At 36.7% G+C, this 22,940-nt stretch overlaps 1 protein-coding gene across 1 annotated transcript; it reads right to left on the bottom strand.

The window, feature by feature from the left end:
- Nucleotides 1-11,482: 11,482 nt before the first annotated feature.
- Nucleotides 11,483-19,796, bottom strand: LOC139114046 (uncharacterized). Its single transcript, XM_070675526.1, has 5 exons — nucleotides 19,690-19,796; nucleotides 16,781-16,854; nucleotides 16,181-16,388; nucleotides 15,292-15,344; nucleotides 11,483-14,756 (listed from the first exon to the last, which is right to left on the bottom strand). Exons 1-5 carry the CDS (start codon nucleotides 19,709-19,711, stop codon nucleotides 14,703-14,705), a joined length of 411 nt encoding a protein of 136 aa, XP_070531627.1. The 5' UTR covers nucleotides 19,712-19,796; the 3' UTR covers nucleotides 11,483-14,702.
- Nucleotides 19,797-22,940: the final 3,144 nt, after the last annotated feature.

Below are 22,940 nucleotides of genomic sequence, written 5' to 3'. Positions count from 1 at the left end.
CATTTAGTCAACATATGGTCTACATTTCATCGACTCTCTGAACTATGACCTCATTAGTATGCACAACTAGATGATTGTTTGATGATCAATCTTTTACAGGAAAGTTTCTTGATGATCAGGTTTTCAGTTGACAGAACGCGTGGTATCAACAGCAACCTATAATGCTTCATCACATTGTAACATTGCGAACTTATCTAAATGTATTTGAAATCGCACATGCCGAACAAAAATTATGACTTCTAATCTAAGGCTGGATATCATCATCTTACCAAGATGATGCCCAATTGCTATTTGTAAAATGCCTTAATCAATAAGAAATGCTATATTATCGCGATTCACACCTGGAGAAGGATTGAATCACAGAACGCAACGTTAACCGGTTGTTACATGGTCAAACTAAAATGAAATGTTCACTAAATGTCAGAGCTGGAACGCACACTTATAATATATGTTGTCGTACTTTGTTCACCCCTGTTCATAAGAATGGAAGATATTATTTTGCAGCACAAAACAACTATGTAGTATTCCTAAAATATGCAATTAAGTTCACGTTTCTTTTTAAAATTAAGCTTCTTGCTGCATGATACAATAAGTCAGAGATTAGCAGATTGTATAACGCTTTGTGTATCCAGCATCTTGGCCTGAGACGTTTTCGAAACATACGCTGTTTAGGCGATTCTTAACACAAGAGCATTAAAGTAGTGGTTCATTAAATCTAAATACTGGCTTAACTTTGAATAAAAATGTGTGTACTGTGAAAATTTAAATGTTGTACAATGTAGAGAAATTAACTGTGAATTATACTCGCTTGAGTGATAATTGTATAACAAATTATTTACAAGGCCTATTAAATTGTTAACAGTATTTGCATATGTTAAACGAGTAAGTTTTATCCTTTACAAAATTTTAATCTTTGGGTCGACGTTGTTCAGATAGAATGCACCTCGAGGACATTCTAGATATACAGACTCCTCCTTTTTCATTATCGTTTCGGTCTGCTACTCATGATGATTTTGCTAATACAACTTAGGTATGTGCTCATCGTTTCAATTCATATTTCATCACCAAGATCACAGATATTCGCAGAAACCTGAGTTCCATCGATTACACTCAAAAGATCATCAATAGAGAGACCAACTGTACTTCCACATTTCCATCATTTGAACCAGCCAAAGCAGAAGACATAAAAACTCTCATCATGCAATCGTCTACCAAATCGTGTTCTCTTGACCCACTTCTTACATCAGTATTGAAACAATGCCTGGACAATTTACTGCAGTATATAACCACAACAATCAACTTATCTCTCCGATCTGGACATGTACCTACGCCACTTAAATCTGCTCTATCTGCTAAATCTGCTCCATTACTGAAGAAGCCGTCGCTGGATATTAACACTCTTAAGAACTACCGTCCAGTATCTAATTTACCATTCCTCTCGAAAGTCCTGGAAAAAGTTGTTGCCATTCAACTTAATGCCCATTTCACTACTAACTCCTTACTAGAGCCACTACAATCTGTATACAGACAATATCACAGTACTGAGACAGCTCTCTTGAAAGTTCACAATGATATCTGCCTATCTCTTGATTCCGGTAAGAGTGTTATACTTGTCCTCCTAGATCTATCAGCAGCATTCGACACCATAGATCACACCATACTGTTGAACCGGCTGTCTGACCTTGGCATTACAGCTGTTGCCCATAAATGGCTCGAATCATATCTTATGGACAGGTACCAGTCTGTAGTAATTGCAAAAGTTACGAGTGAACCCCATCTTCTTCAGTTCGGTGTACCTCAAGGGTCAGTCCTCGGTCCACTTCTGTTTAATATATACATCTCTCCACTTGGAAAACTCATTCGTCAACATAACTTGGAATTTCACCAGTATGCAGATGACAACCAATTTACCTGTCTTTCTTTCACAATGACTCACTGTCCGCTGTCAGCTCTATTGAGGCCAGACATCAAACTCTGGATGACACAAAACATGCTACAACTCAACGACTCAAAAACAGAGGTCATTCTCATTCGTTCGAAATTTGACCATTCTCAAAATCCTGTCAGCCAAATCACCATTGGCTCAAATGTTATTACGCCAGTCAAATCAGCCCGGAATATTGGAGTTATCTTTGACAATACCCATATGTTTCACAAGCATATCCAAACAACCTGCCAGTCAATTTATGCCCATCTATGTCGAATGGGATACATCAGGAAATATCTGAGCAAGGAAACTTGTCAGGTATTAATGCATGCTGTATTGTCGTCAAAATTGGATTACTGTAACTCACTTCTGTACGGTCTCCCCAGATCCAATATCGGGCTGCTTCAACGAGCTCAAAATACCGTAGCCAGAATCGTCACCCGTTCAAGAAGAACAGATCACATATCACCAGTACTTCGCAGTCTTCATTGGTTGCCAGTTCAGTACAGACTTGACTACAAAATTCTCCTGCTAACTTACAAAGCTCTCAACGGTCTGACCCCAGTCTACATTCAGGATCTGATCAAGCCATATAAACCCCGTCGTTCACTACGCTCCAACTCTAAGAACCTGCTGTGTGTACCCAACTACAGACTTAAAACGTATGGTGGACGTGCTTTCTCCATCACAGCACCACAACTCTGGAATGCTTTACCTTCTGACATTCGACAGGCCCAAAGTGTTAACATTTTTAAACAAAAACTCAAGACTTATTTATTTGCCAAAGCGCATGAACACTGATGTTAAAAACTCAGCGCCTTTGAAAATAACATGGTTATTGATCCTGGCGCTTTATAAATGTTTTTGATTGATTGATTGATTGATTGCTCATTTGAATTGAATTTCATATGTCGGTAAATATTAGGTTATTTATTACTCTGGTACCAAATTCTGCACGCGGACGATTATTCTTTATTAATTATTCTTGATTTGGAAAGGGAACGCTTTTAATTTTCTTCAAGGAAATTTGAAAAAAAAACGTTTATTTGTCTTCAAAGTCGCAGCAAATACTCCGTACATCAAGATTTTCGTCGACTTGTTTTGAAAAGAAATTAGTTATTCTCGCAAATATCTGAAGTACATGTCTGAGACAAATAACGACTCTTTCACAGACACCACAAAATTTAATGGAAACCGAACGACAAGCAGGTTCGTTCAGAGCACGTGGCAATTTTATAATTATGTATCACAATATGCCACATGTATTATATAGAAGTGTCATGATACAATATGGACAGGAAATGAGCATAACCTGGGCTTTTGATTTATGGTCCAATTTATTTTGTGTGTTGTTTGCACCTACATCCTGACCTATCTAGATGATAATTGGCCTATACAATATACTTTTGTATAAGATTCGCAGAAATTGCTGGTAGCGGTTTTGCCCAGGCATTTAATTCAGAAAAGTTCAGCACACAGTGGAAAAAGACAGTCGTAACTGTCACAGTGTAATTTCATTCCCTCAAATACCGATGACATTCATCTGTCCGCTTGGAAGCAATGACGTAAAAATAGTATTCTACGCGAATAAAATTACAATATTACGTTTTATGTGTTTCTTGTTTATAAAAAGTTGTCTGAAGTTGTGTATATGAGAGTTGTACATGTGTTTAAGGACGGTCCACAAATGTGTTTGGTTTATTTTTATTTTCAGTTTGTACAAAAATTGAAAGTAGTTCTGAATCAGTCTTATTTGTGGCCCGACGCAACTTAAATATTATTTTTCTTGCAAGGTACATCTTTTAGATGGCAAATCAAGAAATATCGCTGGTTGTCTGTCTCGTCCAGAGATGCATTGCTTCCGGGATGCCAAATTACAGACCAGTCTTTACAAGCCTATCTTTCAGCTAGGGCTGCATATAATTTTCAACTTCATGTAGTACGCCTCTTAAAAGTGAATGACTTACTCTTTTATTCGAAATTTCCTAAATAAAACTTTCACTTGTACTCTTCCCAAAATTAACAATAAAAATCAGAGGTCACCGTGCAAAGTTTGGTACTAGAAAAACAAGTTACCTTACATTTACCGATATTTGAAATTCAAAATGGCCGGCATTCCTGCTTTTCTTCCAAAATTTATGAGGGAATAATTTTCTTACAAGATATTTAAAAATGAAACCCTACAAGTGGTAGAACAGTTAGTAATTGTAAAAAAGTTGAATCCGAAAATCTTTCCACGAGGTAAATACATTTTCTAATTTTGGTTACTCTATAATATTTTCCAAGTCAACATTTTATACATCCCTTTAATGCAGGCCTGATACAGACCTTGTCATACACCCCTGATATCTTACCAATTTTACAGATCTCGTAACAGAGGTTATTTCTCAAGGATTGTTATTGATACTGATCAGACCCTGTGACAGCCTTGTAATGAAATCTGCCTGTAGTTTTCTTGCTGTGTATGTTTTTTCCTAGATATCCCATGTCGAAATGAAGTCAGTGCAATACTTTTGGTGTAGCTCACAGTTTTAAAAACCCTTCTCGACATATATTAATCATGAAAAAATACATTTCCAATAGAACTGATCAAACTTTCCCGCTAAAACAGAAGTCACGATAAATAATGGCTGATTAAACTTGTTGATAATAAGACGACACAAAATACGAACTTCTCCAAAAATACATGGCAATGTTAATAATGTTATATAAAGTTAATGAAGAAATTACCGCTTAAACAGCTAAACTTACTCAGCACGGGAAGATTGTGTCTTGGAACAAATATTATGACTATCCAACTTTTACAATATAGTTTTGGTCTACTTTCTGCAGCGGCTCATTTCTGAGTAGAGTTAACATAATTTAGGGACGGTAGCCATTCTGAATGTCAGATGTCAGTTAATATGGGATAACAATTATTTTTCTAGTACAAAATTTTGCATGTTGGCTCACGATGGTTTTTATTCTATTGGAAAACGGAAAGAGTCTTAGGTTTCCATGAGAGAGTTTTGGGCAAAGGTGTATATGTTTCAAGTTTCGGGCCACTAACTAGCTCAAATAGATGTCCACATGCTCCACGTTACTAGTTATACATATAGACCGGGAAAACTTGTCGCAAAACTAAACCAGTGAAAAATAGTCAAAAGTCACTACATATAAATTATTGTACGAAATAGCGCAACCTACGTGCAACCTGAGATGTTTTCAATTCTTTTAGCAAAGAAACCTGTTAGAACACCCCTGTGTGCGATGGTGCTTCAATTTATTTTACAGAAAAATTGAGTAACCCCTTCTTTCTCTCCGCATTTTGAGCAACCTTCCTTGTAGCTTTCAATTGTTTCAGCGATCCCCTCAGATTCCTCCGACCCCCAAGGCCGTAAATAATGACATCTCTCTTATTTTTAGCAGTCAGCATAATTCCCCTTTGTCTAAACAGTATGACTTTTAGTGATTTCCCAGTAATTTACATGTACTTCATTAGCAGCACAGGAAGCCCATAGCGTAGTGGTGCCCCTCTGGGCCCTATTCCACAGGTGTTACTTTTGGTAAAATGGTATACTTTTCAAAATTTTACCAACGTCTTCTTCCCATTTTTACCTCACGTGTGTAAACACATGGGCTAAATGTCATAGCGATGTCTGTCTGTCTGTCCGTGTGTGTGTGTGTGTGTGTGTGTGTGTGTGTGTGTGTGTGTGTGTCTGTCTGTCTGTCTGTCTGTTTACACGATAACTCAAAAACGCCCAAACGGGTTCAAGTCAGATTTGGTACGCAGGTACCATATGCTACTTGCAAGAAGTGATTAGATTTTGGTTAGTGTGGCTTGCATATTAATGAAGTTATGCAATATCGTTTTTTTCCGTACGATGGTTTCCCTATGGAGACGGTAATGACAGTGTAGACATATATCAAGAAATACTGCACAAAATTTCATGAAACTTTTCACAGATGACAATCTCAGAACATTATGATGATACTGTGAGTGACATGTCAATTACCTTCTCATTTGCATATTTAATGAACTTTTGTTATTAGTGAGATAACTCTGAAATTCCTGCACAAAACTTGATGATACTTGCAACAAATATCGATCTGATATATATCTAATTATACTTGATATATATCTAATTATACTTAGAAGCATTGGGCAGTGTCAAGTTAATAAATAGGTCATTTGCATATTTTATGAAGTTTTGTAATTAGTCATATAACTCCGATATAACTTCACCAAATGTGATGAAATCTGCTGCAGATACTGATCTGACTGATATCTAACTGTAGTGCAAAGCAATTAGTAGTGTGAAATTAATTAAGGATTCATTTGCATATTTAATGAACTTTGTAATTAGGTATATAACTCTATAGTTACGTCACCAAAGTCTTTGAAATTGGGTACAGATATTGTTTTCATAAATATCTAATTGTACTGAGAAGCATTTGGCAGTGTTAAGTTAACAAATAGGTCATTTGCATATTTTATGAAGTTTTGTAATTAGTGATATAACTCCAAAATAACTGCACCAAATGTGATGAATCTGCTGCAGAAACTGATTAAACAGATATCTGATTGTGGTGCAGAGCATTTACTTGTGTAAAGTTAATTAAGGGTTCATTTGCATATTTAATGAACTTTGTAATTAGTGATATTACTCCAAAATTACAGCGTTAAATTTGATGAAACTTGCTACAGATGTTGATCTGATAAATATCCAATTGTACTGAGAAGCATTGAACAGTGTCAAGTTAATAATTAGCTCATTTGCATATTTCATGAAGTTTTATAATTAGTCATATAACTCCGAAATAACTGCATCAAATGTGATGAAAACTGCTGCATATACTGATCCGCCAGATATCTAACTGTGTTGTAAAGCATTTAGTAGTGTAAAGTTAATTAAGGGTTCATTTGCATATTTAATAAACTTTGTAATTAGGTATATGACTCTGAAATTACGGCACCAAATTTTGTGAAACATGCTACAGATATTGATTTGATAAATATTTAATTGTGTTATGAATCATTGAACAGTGTCAAGTTAATTTAGGGATTATTTGCATATTTAATGAACTTTGTAATTAGTGACATTACTCTAAAATTACAGCATTAAATTAAATAAAACGTGCTACAAATGTGATCTGATGGATATCTAATTGTCCCATGAAGCATTGAGCAGTGTCAAGTTAATTAACAGCTCATTTGCATATTAAATAAAGTTTTGTAATTAGTGATTAAACTCTGAGAGTACTGTGCGATGTTGAAAAAACCTGCTTCATATAGTGATAACATATATCTTATTATTCTGTGAAGTGTACTACTATTAATGAACCTGTTGTAAAACACGTGAGCATATTCAGTTCATATCTGGTTTACATAATGTATTCAAATATACCGTAAAACGTCGCCTTTTTGCTGCTGCCTTCTGCCATTGAGCGTGCAGTTTTCTTATCATAGAATTTGAAGGGATTGGATTATTGGACACACAGAAAGTGCCAGTGCTGTTGATATGATTTAAGATATACTTAAAATGTAGACAAGGTAGTGCTTTTCAAGTAGACGTAGATGACTCTTTGTTTGCCTAAGCGATCTTTGTAGATGAAACTCCCTTAGATTGGATGGTAGACTAAGTGTAGAGCAAGCGGAGACGAAGGTAGTGCGAACTGTACACATAGCCACGTTTAGCGTTGACAATATTGGTAGACACAGCTTCATATAACACAAACTACTTTGACCCGTCATCTACAAAACGCTGATGTAGATCTACATAAAATCATTTGTAGATCATCCATAGATCTATTCTCGTCTATTGTGGAGTTTGGCTTTCCGTATGGACATAATTATCATAATCAGTGAGTCAGTCAGTCCGTCAGTCAGTTTTTATTGTTATTTTTGTGCATACCTTAATTACTGTTCGTTGTCACGCATGAGCAACCGCGCCTGTCATTACACATTGCAACACACCTCATCCGCAGTCTGTATTCTAATTCGCCAATTAATAGTCACGTGGGATGCATTCTTTTTGTGCTGATCCACGTAAACGACGTCATCAGGCATCATTTGTTGGAACTGTTGCTTGCCAGCATCAGTTCCGAAAAATGATGCCCGCTGACGTCAAAAACGACATTGACGCGAACGCGGACCGGAATGTAAACAAAGATGTCGTCTGCGGCCGATCGAAACGATAGTCGAAATTTCTTGATTTATCCTACTTTCTAAAGAAGAATTGAATGCTTTGGTTTCCACCAAGGACTCGATACGGACAAAAACTATAATAATCAACGGTGTATTGAACGTTTTGCAGATTCTTTTGGGAAAAACTTTTTCTTACTGAACCACTCCAACATATTACATCGTAGGCCTACATGCGACAAGTTTTGTGTATAGTACGTTCTTATGCATGGCTACGGAGGAGGTGTGTTACAAAACACATATTGACTGGCCATGGGGGCAACAGCATACGTCTTTAACCCCTCGGGCCTGTGAGTCACCCCCCAAAACAGACTGTTTCCCTCGGCCTACGGCCTCGGGAAACAGTCTGTTTTGGGGGTGACTCACAGTCCCTCGGGGTACAGACGTATGCTGTTGCCCTCATAGCCAGTCAATATGTGTATATTGCATACAGAAGCGACCACCAAGACAAGCTAACAATTTCCCTGCACTTAGACTGATTATGGATGGTTAGGTACTAACCTCACCGATTGTATTTGCTAGCGTTTCTTAAGCCAGCAAAGAATCTACCAGCAATTTGAACACTGAATACTAAACCGAATTTAAATAACTTTCAACATTTGCGTAAGACCTCGTGAAGATCTATATTGTTCATTTGCCGGACGCTAAAAATAAAAAGTTATGCCCGCTTTTTGATCGTACCCTTGTTTTATGGTGCACAGAATTGCAACATCTAAACCATGTTCTAAAAAGGAGCTCCATTAAGAAATACCTCACAAAACTGATGTAAAGTTTGACGGTATACATTTACCAAATGTAAAAATGGTGTAAAATGCGTAACTGCAGACAACTAAAACTCACTCTCTTGCAATAGAAAACGTATTTCTAACAAAATTATATGTTAAAATTACAGGAAGCGCACTCTCTTCATGCTTGACCTGGATGATTTACTTGCATTTATTTACAATTACAGTTTTTGTAAATATGTAACAGAGGCTATCATTCCAGTCATCTCCCATTGCTTAGCAAAATATTCACATTTCTATTTCGTACATACTCACTTTCGTTTGTATAACTTTTTGCCTGTATGCTGTATGATCTTGGGAACGCGGACCCGACAAGTTTATTGAGAACAAATTCACCAGTCTTCGCTGATTATAAGATTTTTTGCCTTCCATATTTGCTCAGGTATGTACTATGTTCACGTATTTCTAGACAAAATCAATTCAATTTTCATTCAATTAAAGGAAAAGTTCACCTTCAGCTAATTGTACTCTTGAATATGTTAAAGTGGAGAACACTTCTATGCGCATTTTATACTCATATTATCCAAGTTGATAAATTATTCACAAAATACCGTGTCCACGCTGCATATAGTATCTCGATATGTAAAACATGATGAATAGAACCGGCAGCCAACTGCAAGCATGAAAGACACCAGTCTGACGGTAGAATGATCTCGGTTACCCAGACTGTACTTCTGCTCTCATCCGGCCGTTTCTACAAAGTCTGGGGACGCCCCGATCAAAATCTCCGGGCAAGATCCCGCGCGTCACCGACAAGAGCGATGCATCCTTGGAGCAACTGATCTATGGTGCAGTTTGAGACAATGTCACTCAAAATATAGTTCCAAGGTTATCTTGAAGTGACTTTCGAAGTCCCTCCTCAGTAATATAATGAGTTAATGAGAGTGAACTATAACTATATATCATGGATCAGTTGTGTCGACGTCGTACTTGTCCGTAAACTGATCCACGAAATTAAAGTCATAGGTCACACTCGCTACTGAGAATGAGTGATTCTATGTGGACAGTACAAAATCAATGCATTTCAGTGCAGCTTTTGCTCTATAATCAGGTCCGCCTGATTAACTTTCGAAATACAAATAATTTTGAGTAAACACTGTCAGTTACGTCATTCTTCTTAATGAAAGATAATAACTGATTTCGTTCTGTACAGTTCGACATCTTGCACTTGATTTTATATTCCTAAATCTTAACAAAAATATGATTATATTATAACCAGTCCCAATTGTTCAGTGAAACAACCACCACGAAAAGTTGAAATAAACGTCACACGTATACAGAGCAACCACGAGAGGTGCCTTCAGCATAAAGCTGGAAATACGCAAGCTAGATGTATCTTAAGGACTTAATTTTCACTTCCTGACAGTGTTTTATCTGCATGTATAATACAAATATTTATGAAAATAATATTTAAATGCAGAAATATTTTTCCGATAATCGTATGGCAATCCACTTAAGGTAGAACGCACCTCGGGGACAGACATTCGGACTCTCAAACTTTTACAATTCTCTTCTGATATACCACATGTGGGGGTTCATTTTAAAGCTCTTGGTGAAAGAAAACTTTTGACCGGCTTAGTTTTACGAAATTCGAAAATTTTTATTTTTCTCCATAGAGTTAACACAGGGATGGCGGCCATTTTGAATTTCTAATATCGGTAAATCTTGGGTAATTTGTTTCTCTAGTACCAAAATTTGCACGGTGACCCCCTATTTTTATTCTTGATTTTGAAAGAGAATGATTGAAAGATTCCTTGAGGAAAGTTAGAGCAAAAGTTTAAGTCTTTCACTTTCGAGGTGCATATTACCTTAACAAGGTGTAGCAGGTTGAAGAACTACAGTGTTTTAAAAATCTTATCCAGGTCAGATATCCGAGTACCATTGAAATCTGACCAGTAAAGATAAATTATAGATGTCAAATTTCTCCATACATGAATTCCGTCAATCATCACAATCACAATCATCAGCATAAAACATAATTCAAGTGTATACTTCCCGCTTTGTAACATTCAATATAGTAGACGACACCCAGTCTACCCAAGGTTATTAATTTTGCAAAGGGAGTGATGACATCCAACGAAACAAAGCGCCCTCAACATTGAAACGATGTGTATGGCAACCGGGATTAAAATTTTCAATCTCAAAATTGAGATAAGATCTCGAGATAGACTGGAATCAAATTTCTATAACTTAGTCATATTAGAACACAGTAACTGACTGCATCTAAACTACTGTCATGATTGAAAAGATAGCAATTCAATGGATGAAAAAGTGTTACAGATATTTTCATTTCTTTTTGTGAGCGTAAGAACATTTTGCACAGCATTATATGGCTTGTAAGCAAACGCAGCAAAAATGAATGCCTTGGCTTATTTATGAGTCTGCCTGACTATAATGGATCGAAATATGTGTAAAAGCGTACAACAACAATAATAAACCATCTACACGGTCATACGAAATATCTGTACTCTCTACGTACGTAAATGTGTACAATCAAGACCTTTATGTGTTAAATCGTAGGTCTGGGGAGTTTACTCACTGCTGAGAGGTACGTCGAGATCTTGGGCAGAGTAGAGACTCACAAAGTTGTTGGATGTCAATCGATGGTGGTTTATTGCTGAAGTGTAAAGTTTACACATCAGAGATGCCCAGCTGACGATAGTGGGTGATCATCCCTTTTTAAAAGAAATTGTAGCATCATAAGTATTTTAGTTAAGTCTCTAATCACTGATAAGCTAGTATTGCTTGATTGGATAAGAATGATTAATATATTCTTCAATTGAAAAATACATTACTAAACTTCCTCTCATAGGGCATCGATCATACAAAATTTTACATAGTTCGCGTATGTTACATCATCTTTACATAATATTTTCCTTATGTAATTGTCCTAGAGTAGTGTCTGGGATTTAAGTGTTAATGACGCAGAATCACTCTACTGCCTTGACAATTAGATTCCATAATATTCATTAACCCTTACATGAGGAAAATTCGCAACGATCATGAACCCTTACACAGACTTGGATAGTCCAGTTGTGCCGTTCACTGACCTTCTACAGATTCCGAAATTACAAAACAATATCAAAAAGCCAAATAAAATTTAGTCTGTAACACTCCCGTCGGCATCATTTACAAGTAACACGATTGGAACTAAATTGGGATAATTGGATTCGCAGAATTTTTCAAGAATTTTAGAATTTTCTCTAATTTTACACCATATTTGCTTTCCATCTTTAAAATTTTATACAAAATTTACGATGCTGTTGAAATCTTCTGAGTAAGAATCAGTGCATGATAGTATCTAATGCAATATTGTTCAAAACATATGAACAATATTCACATTTAAATGAAAATATGAGAGTTTGTCTGCAGTTTCTTCATTACTGAAACACTAGTAATAATCTCAGTTTGTCATTTTTCCTCGACCAAAATGAAGCTTTTCGATTGATTTACAGTTAAGTCAGTCAGGGTCTTTTAAAATGTGCCCTGACTCAATTTAATGTTTATGAAGCCTTATATTCATGAAAAAGTCAGGGGCATTTCAAAAGTGCCCTGACTCAAAATTCGTCAATTAGAGAAATTTTAAGCATTTTGTCTAGTTTCTCCAGTACATTTACACAAAAATGAACTTATTTTCATAAAAATGAATCCGAAGAAAGAGGTATGCAATAATCGTTGTGTTTTCGTTGTTTTGTTCAATGAGAACAATATTTCGAATTTTACACTATTCTATCATTTTGTAAAATTTCAGCTGTAAAAATTTCGATTTCGTTACATTTTCCTAATAATTACCCTCATCCAATTTTCCCAAATTAGTTCCAATCGTGTTAAGTGGTATAGCCACAAACTGATGACGTCAAATCGCCATACACAAAACAGAGACGCCTTGTAATTATGGCACTATTTATTGTGTACGGCGATTTGGCGTCATCAGTTTTTGGCTATACCACTTGTAAAATGATGCCCTCCCTTCATTTGAAGGAATGCGTCCCGCATTCAAGTACACTAAAAAAATTAACATACTAGTAAATATTATTAGTTAAAGTGAATAAATGCTGTAAGAAAGATTATATATTTGATTAAATGTTTGTGTAACGTACAATTGAATTAAGAAAAATAAATCTCCATACAATACATGTTAAAACTAAAATATAGATGGTAAACATACATGTAATATAAAACTGAATGTATATCGTGAAAATAATAAAGTAATTTATGAGAACGACCTTTTCCCTACTCTTTCTTCATTGGGAGGGGGGTGGAGGACGTAATTCAATTGAGACATTCGGTTCAACAAATTCATCCATTTCGAACGGGAAAAACATCTTCCGATATAACATTTCCGAAGTTGACCTTATTTTAGAATCTCAACATTAAGTAGAGTTATGTAACTCGCAGGGTCAAGAAATTGGCACCCATTTACACGAACAAACAAACAATGATTCACCCGAAAGTCTACTTCCAACGCGATTGGACTAATTTGGGATAATTGAATGGTGAAGTAATGTCGATTGAATCTACACATGTAATCTCATCTGCTTTTCTTTTTACATCACGCACTTGTTTTTATGAGTAATTTGCAATATTACAACATTAAGCTATACGGCACCTAACACTTTGAGAAATTTGAAAATAGGAAAATCCAATTATCCCAATATAGTTCCAATCTTTTTACTTTCAATCATCTATGACCACATTTCCGAGGCCACCCAATGTAAATCTAACTTGTCTAATATGCCCGGATATATACTACTACGGGTTTGCCTGCTATTTTTACAGCATGTCTCTGAATAAGTTTCAACAAAGTATCTGAATTACATAAACTATTAACGTGATATAAATGATAAAAGTAATTAGTGAATTTCAACCCAAGAAATCCATGTTATTTCGACAGGTAGGATACGATAATACACAAACATTCATGCTCAGCCGACAGTCGTGTCCTTCAACCCATGACTTAATAGCGAAATTTCTCATTTTTTTCGAAAGTCAGAAACGCTTGTCATTTTGTTATATGATAGAAAGCGGTCTTTAATAACAAAAAGGAACGATAATCTTTTATGAATTCCAATCATACAGTCACAATCGGTTAAACGCCGGAAATGATAACGTTCACCTTACATGTCATTACACATTATTCAACTAATTCCATCAAAGAAGAGATCGAAGCCAATTTCAATAATTATACCATATCCGTAAAATACTAATATAGATTATGAGTCTACGTGACATGTGAATCTTTTGTTTGTTGAAAGGCCCCGAAATTACAAATAATATCAAAAAGCCAAAGAAAATTTAGTCTGTAACAAGACAGGAAATGAACTCAGTGAATGCAAAGATAAATGCTGTGAAATCATTTTTCCAGTATTTTGTTGGGGTAGCATTTACTTCTTAATAACTTCCAAGGTAATATAGATGTATTAAATGGCAAAACACGCTTTATATGAAACATAAAGTATTTAACACAAAACCAACTTCTATATAATGCATCATAACAGTACAAAGCTGTTACGGAGCATAAGTATATAAGAGAAAGTCCAAAGCCTGGTATACTTTGTGTTTTGTGCACATTTAGTTGACCGACCTCCATTGAAATCCGACAAAGAATGGACATAAATGATAGTTTTAAACCCAGAAAAATTACAATACTTTTGGATTCCAGAAAAATGCAACCAAAGTACACTTCGTTTATCTACTCTAAGTGTCAAACGAATATCAGACAGGTTTATATGTTGGAGTTAAGCAAACGTCAACGAAGGAAACCAAACGTTTCCTTGGCGTTATTGGTACCGGTGTCACTCTTCACTCAAAATTTGTTGTCGAATAGGAGAATTCGCATGACTGATGGGTCGGCAGGGGGCTGAAACAATAAACAATAAAATAAGTATAAGCTTTAACATTAGAGACTCTGGTGCTTGCCATTAAGGTATTTGATAAAATATTTCGCGTTATTAGCTGCATCACTATAGTTTCAGATTTTCACCTCTTCGGTGTCACAATTTATCGACGACCCTTGATTCAAATAGTGTTGATGTTTGTAATCCTTATCTTCTAATGTTTCAGCCGTCATATTTTTCCAATTTCAACATCACCTAAAATAATTTATAATGGTACGTCCAAACAATATCAATCAGGGTGAAGATCAAAGGATAATTTAATTAAGTCTCTCTCATGATTACAGGATGCATGAAACTTGTTCAAAGTAATACATAATTTATGATTTTGCACTTGAAGTTATACTTTATTTATTTATTTACGATGCTCTCTTTTTCACACACACATACACACACACACACACCACACACACATACACACCCCCCCCACACACACACACAAATATATATATATATGGTTGTGTGTGTACAAGATAAGAGAGTGAAAATAGTAAAATTTACCAGTGTATAACTAGAATGTCGACCGGATGGATAGCATGACGAGGAACCATTTCCTAAAATTAATCATAAAAAGTTTCGTTTATTTAGAACTTCTCTTCAAATCACGGCTTAATTGACCAAATTGCAAGCTAGGTCATATAAGAAGCATTTGGTCGTATGCGTAAAGAAAATGCACATCAAATTGTAAATTCGGTGTTGTACCCTGTCATAATAATATAATTTGATCACATTTTTATGTTAGTTGTAATTTGCAAAGTGATCTCATGAAAAGAAATTTGAACAAACGTTTTATCCATGGCATCAACGTATTCTTGCAGATGTATCAACCAACAATTTAATCTTAAGCATGTACGATATCATTCTCCTTTGATTCATCCACTTGAGATCGAGATTTGTTTGCATTTCCCAAAACATTACAACAGTAAACGTGATTTTGTTGTTTAGATTCAGAAACTTCAAGCTTCAAGGATGGACAAGAGATATGCAAAAACGTTGACATTATCTATCCTCATTTTTAACGGCAGGGGCCCGTTAAAAGACTGACACTCAAAAAAAGATTGAAAACATGATGAGCAAAAATTAAAATGCCTCTCATTGAAAATGTAAGAACTTCATTGCGAAACAAAATATCCCGTAAAAGTGTCATTTTTACTATGCCCATCAGCTGGTATTTCGCTCAAATTTCCTGTTGAGCAAAGGTCACAGAATAAAAATTCTTGGGTCGCCAATGAGAAATGGTTGCCATGCCCTCATAACTTTCGCCAGCTCCTGATTCGAGGAAAACGCCAACCCGCCATATTGGCAAATGCCAATATCATGAAAGGCTTTGTTGCTGACTTTTGATTAATTTGTTCCCGAAGGTAATCTTAGTCATTGTCATTCGCCTTACCTTGTGAATAATGATGTTGATTTGACCTTGATGGAGATGTTGAGTCATCCTCTGACCAAGTCACTGTCTCCCAAACGTCGGCAAGTGACCAACTCACTGTGGACCAAACGTTGGCAAGTGCTCCTTTTGCGGAATACATCATATTGAGTGTTTGTGTTACATATGGTAGACCTGGAATGACCTCCGGAATATCGCCGATGGTCGCTGCCTGTGAAGGAATTATATGTTCGAGTCGACAAATTCGGTCATGCGACTCAACATTCAGCGTATCGTTAGACATAGCGTAATGCTTAAGAACACTTCCTGTCGGTTTAACCTTACCAAGTCCTGGTGAGGTGTCATGCCCGATTGCTTTGAATCGATCGATATTTGTTAGCTCTGACCGTTGGTTTTCTTTTTCGACAGTTTTCAGGTTTCCAGATTGATCTTCAAATACATGTAGCGAAATTGTCTCTAACTCATTATTAATAACTTCAAACTATTATGTCTCTGGTTTATCAATTGAACTGCAGAGATGCCAGGTCCATAGGTCAAAAGGATGACATCCTTTTGACCTATGGACCTGGCGTCTCTGCAGTTCTATGCATGTTGACCCAATACCCCAAGGTCGCTTAAGGTGTCCCAACTTTCCAAGTCAGAATCCAAAATCTTCTCTTGTAAGTCGTTCATCCCACCTAGAATTTGCGGTAATGAAATTAGAAGAAAAGACACTATGACCGAGAAATCAATATGCATGCACAAAACATCTACGTCAGCATATTCCAAGTGTTTTTGTCATACAAGGTTTTGTCCTTGAAGTCATGCAAAGCAATGCGTACAGTCTGTTTGCTGGTTTTCACAGAAACTACTGATGCTATAGTGACTCGGGTGCGTATGAAATTGCGCAGTTTAGCCTAGACATAATCATGTAACTATGTTGCGCTCTGATTATTTTCTGGGAAAGTTTCAAAATCCCCCGTTGAAATTCAACTCAATTTCGAGAGCTGCAATTCTGTCGTTTATGCGGTTTAAGATATTTAATGCAGCTTAAGAACAATACTCAATCATCACCATGTCATCATAATTAGAAACTCAGAAACGGACACATTTGGCTGTTTGTGTTCAGAAATCATAAAGCGATATCGATATTTAGCTAATGCAAAATAAACTAAAATCAGCAATTTCACAAATGAGTACTAGTGTGGTAGGTGACATAACAGAGACAGAAATAATCACCAGAGGTAAAACTTTGCTGAAGGTTATTGTTTACAGTAATTTAGGACCCTCTTAATAATTTATGCATTGTAGGCAGCTTCTTTTTGTTCCTTTACTCTGACTAAAAATATTATAATTCTGGTCACTTGTACTGGTAGAATGTGGTGAAAATGTTGAAGGCCAGGCTTGGAAGAGCTTAGGATGCTACGGAAATGAAAATGCAGAGTACAAGTTTTGACTATTTTGTTCGATGCACGAGTACTTTGTACCTATGGCGTCTTGGTCTATTAGCTGAAGAGTGATGCAATAACGATTACTTGCGCGGTATGTGAGACGAAATACATGAAATATGTTCATGTGGTGAACATTAATATTTGCATATGAAAGGAAGGTGCAGCACGACACGATAATTGCATGATAATCCATAAACTAATATAAAGCAAAACTGGTGATATCAATAACCACAGGCAATCGCAAATATCTTCAATATTTATTGGTCCAATAGAGCCGGTTGAGAATCCCAATGGTTCCTTCCACAGACGCTCGTAGAATTGTCCAAATTTGGGGCTGAATGCTTAGCCTTTGTTATAGTGAGTACCACAGCTAAGGCTAGGCCTTTCGCTTTGCCTATCGGCCTTCAGCAAATGATCGCCTAATATAGCAATGCAACGCGCGCCGGTGGTTATGTACATCATTCATGAAACGCCCAGTTTAAGACGATTACGGTTGCCTTCTCGGTGACATTACCCTGCTATGCTTAGAATCAACGCTGATGGCGTTTGCCACTGACCGATGCCTCGCTCAGTAGTTGTCACAATAGCTGAGCTCTTATGAGACATGTAGATGAAAGCCAGGTCAATGGCTCCGCCTCCAACGAATTTCAAAAACAGCTAGCGTGGAGCTTACCTAGGATGCTACACAGGCATGATGACATGATGAAAACAATAATTATTCATATTGACATATTTATAGCATTTTTATACTTCATAACGTTTAATCACATCCCTACCTCGCTTGTGTCTTATGACAAAGGTCAATATTAAATGTATCTACGAAACCTGGCATATTTATTGATGGTATACTATTAGGTTATATTGAGTCACGACTCGAGGGGAAAATACCTTTGTTACGGCTCGACACAATTTCCTCTCTGCCGTAGCTTGGTGTTATTAACGTCGTCCGTTCTTGTTTACTCAACGCTAGGACTGTCAAGCTAGGTCGATAAACATTATTACAAATCGACTCACCGATTAAATAAAAGGTTTACACTTAGGTAAATTTTGGTATACGTAGATTAGCATTTTGTGCTTCTGTAAGCCTTTAGTTTTTATTAGAAAAAGCAAGCAACGCTTTGTATAGTCTCGTTTTACCAGACCTCGTCCCTTCGCCACAGCAAAGTGCGCCGCTGGCGGTAGGACATTGCGAGTCGCGGAGCGACGAGCGCCGAGTCGCGAAGCGACCAGCCAGTGGAAAAATCACTTCATGTTCCTACCGCCAGCGGCGCACTTTGCACTGGCGAAGCGACGAGGTCTGGAAGCGAGACTACGCTTGGTACAGAATTGACACTCGTTGACATGATTAATATGTATTTTTCGCTTATCGCATTGTATTGCACAACTTCAGGTAGCCTATATATTGATCTGGCAGGGTAGTGCCAGAAATGGTCATTACAAGTCATACACCCACCCCGTACACATTAATAAACAGTATAAGAAATAAAATATTTTAAATCAAGAGTAGTGTTTTTCATTGTTTTCTTCGCAGTAGTAAAAAGGCCAAAAAATGCAATACGATTTTAGAAATCTTTTCGCCACACATATTGTGTGTCTCTATATCGAGATGTATTTCTGATTGACTAAAGCGAAAGTAACTTGTTTCAAGGTATTCAAGTCAGACCTGCAAAGTGATAAGTAGGTAAGGACAACAATTGGACAATTGTCGTTCTTATAAAATCCTATAAATCTAATATAATAATATTTTCAAAATATAAATACATCTGAACTATCTGAAATTCAACAATGGCGATGATGCTTAACGTGGATGGCCTTCAATTAGCAATATTTCTCTCCCGCTGCATGTCCCTAAAGATAAAATTACCATTCCACAATCCTATAAAGGTTGACAGTCTTTTAATTGCGGCTTAATACGTCCTATGGTGGACACCAATATCTTCATGTTGTTTTCACGTCCTCATAGCAAAGTTTGTTATTTCGAATGATCAGAAAGGAAAGCAAAATCGGGATTTAATAATATGGCACACATATTCGTAACCGGGCTAGTTTACCAAGGGCAGACAAATTTAAACTTGGACTTACCACAGCGTCTCTCCGTAGACATTGTAAGCTGATTTGATCTTTCGCTCGCAACAGAACGTTTTCCTTTTGGCTCAACAAATGTGCCAAGCCTTCTTAAATACTTACCCGTGCTTAGGAGCACCCATAAATCACCGGCTAGCCGGGGGTGGGGGACCCACAAAGGTGCCATGCCTACTTATCGTGCTTTGGGGCACCCAAGCATCATTGGCTAACCAGGGGTGACTCGCAGTTTCAGTCACTATTCCTCAAAATAAAATGACCTCAGCGTCCACTAACATTTAGATTACTCATTCCCCATGGAAAGTGTAAATTACTAGTACGATGATAGCGTACAATCATACATTATAGTGCCCTCATCTAAGTCAAAATAACTGCTTGTCACAGAACTCATAGCAATGTATCTAATAGCTGAAAGGCTTATAATAAACCAGCACCAAAATATCTCGCCACATAACTACCAGGAGCTTTACGATTATAAAAAATAGTTAAGTAACTCTTGTTCGGTATTTAAACTCGTGTTTGTTTGATATTGAATATTACTCTGCTGTAAAGGGTATCTGTCTATTATAGCTAAGGGGCCATGGATACAGAAACATTTGAATGAGGAATGCAACTGATCGTGTCTAGTTTGAGGGGTTCAGCTAAAATTCAATCGATAGCAATTAATGTCGCACTTAGTTTATACCTTAGTACGCCATAGAAAATGTGAACAAATGCGTCGTATCCAATCATCGTACAACTTTTGTGTTTGCATGTTATTGTGTAAAATGCGCTCTCAGCAGTTGTTGGAGCGTTGCCAGATGATAAGTGGCTGCATTTGTATAGTTTGAGCACTGACAGGCCAAACACAATTGCAATTATTATCCTATGACACATTGGGATTTTCCATTTCTGTTTCTTTATTGGCTACGTAGCAAAAGCCTTCCAAGCTCCTGCGAACTTTCATAGTTTAAATTTTTAAACACATTTACAAAAATCCCAGGCGCTTTATCAGAAAGTGTTTTGTAATAGATGTAGCGAATTTTAATTGTGACTTTTTTCGGTATCATGGATGAATACTATCTTATGGCCAGATTATCTTTTGTACCTGGCATATTTATAGATTGTTTAGAATCAGTCTAGTTGAGTCACAACTTGCGAATACATTCGATGTTGCACGATGTAACTTTCTCTCTCAATAACTTGATGTTGGCGGTATGGCTAAGATGACGTCGTTTATTCGTGTCAGCACAATTAAGCCAGAGTAATTAAAGTCGTTGTTTTACGTTCAATCAACATTCTGAAAGGTAGCAGATAAGCAGTTCGAACTTTCGTACTGAACATTTTTCATACGCATAAGTTTACTTCAATTTAACAGGAGTGGCTCATTTGAGAATCGAAGAAGTAAATCTTTTTCACTTCCATAATATACACTACAGTGTGACATTCTGCTAGTATTCTTTAAATTTCAAATAACCAAATTTTTCGACACGAATCTGTAGGCAGACAAACTCAGCAGGAAAGATGTATTGAAAAACACTGCTTAACCCTCAAAGTAACAAAAACCTCCGCGAAGTGAAGCAAAATAATGTATAGTACTTTGGCCTCATCCGTTATTGAACAAATTCAGACAAGGACGGTATAAAGGTAGGATTAATCGGTTGTGGTATTTCAGGACGCAGCAAATTGTGCGCCTAAGTGCCTTCGATCAACAGAACAACCAAGTTACTGCCAAAGTTAATCCTGTCAAGTAACCGACAAGAAACATAATACAACATGACTCGCCGATTAGAAAAACGTTATATTTTAGATAAATTTTGATAAAGTAGATTACGTGTTTCTATATTTAGCTTTTCAATTTTCGTTAGAAAATGCCAGCACTGCTTGGTACAGAATTGACATTCTTTGACATGATTTATACGTATGTTGTTCGACTACTGCATTGTGTCGTACAACTTCAGGTCTGTATATTGATTAAAATTTCGTGGGCTGATGTCAGGAATAGTCGTAAACAAACATACCGCCCACTGCATAAAAATAGTGAATAGTAGAAGAAATGAAAGTATTTTAAATCCAGAGTTATTGTTTTGAATTGTTTTCTTCATGGTGGGAAGAAGACCCAAAAGATGCAATAAGATTTTGGAAATTGTTTCGCAACACATATGTGTCTTTCTGTTGAGATATATTCTAGATTGACTGAAGCGAAAGAGAATGTTTCAAGGTCTTCAGGCCTGCGAAGTGATAAGTAGGTGAGGACAATTATGGGACAATGGGTGTTCTTGTAAATCATAGTGTTTACAGAATTTCAAATTTAAATACATAAGCCTGAAGGGTGTCAATAACAACAATTGCGATGATGCTTAACGTGTATGGCACTCACTGGCTGACCAGGATGACTCGCAGTTTCAGTCGCTATTCCTCAATAAAATGACCACACCGCCCACTAACATTAAGATTACTCATGCACCATAGAAAGCGTAAAATATATTATAGTACCCGCATTTAAGTCAAAAGACCTCCTTGTCATAGAACTCATAGGAATGTATTTAGTAGCTGAGAGGCTTATAATCAACTAGCAACAGAATATCTTGCCACATAGCTACCAGGAGCTTTACGATAACCATAAATGGTTTTGTAACTCTCGATAGTTCGTGTTTGTTTGATATTGAATATTACGGTACTGTAATGAGTATATTTCAGTCTATTATAGCTAAAGGGCCGTGGATACAGAAACATTTGAATGACGAACGCAACTGATCGCGTCGAGGTTTAGGGGTTCAGCTTTCAATCGACCGCAATTGATCATGTGTCGCACTTAGTTTATGTCTTACTACGCTATAGAAAATGTAAATATATGCGCCATATCCAATCATCATACAAGTTTTGTGTAAAAAGCTGTCAGCAGTTGTTGGAACGTTGTCAGATGATAAATGGCTACAGCTCTATAGTTTGAGCAGTGACAGGCCAAACAACTATTGCTACTAGTAACCTATCGTGGTCTTCCATTTTTGTTTATCCATGGGCTATGTACCGCAACCCTTCCCAGCACCTGGAAATTTTTGCAGCCTAGTAACAATCGCACAGAATCTGGAAGTATTGATATCTCGCATCTTAACTGAGCTCCCTATATAACTCTTTCATTTCAGGTGAGGACCAGGTCATAAAATGGTGACTTTGACTGCACAGACTGTCAGAGAAAGGGTCTTTCTCATCCGTGATCAAAGTTGACAAGATATAATTTTTCATATTCAAAGATGGTATCGTTTGGTTTC

This window comes from Ptychodera flava, chromosome 2 (genome assembly GCF_041260155.1).
Source record: "Ptychodera flava strain L36383 chromosome 2, AS_Pfla_20210202, whole genome shotgun sequence".
Classification (NCBI taxonomy): domain Eukaryota; kingdom Metazoa; phylum Hemichordata; class Enteropneusta; family Ptychoderidae; genus Ptychodera; species Ptychodera flava.
This window is presented reverse-complemented; position numbering and strand designations above follow the sequence as displayed.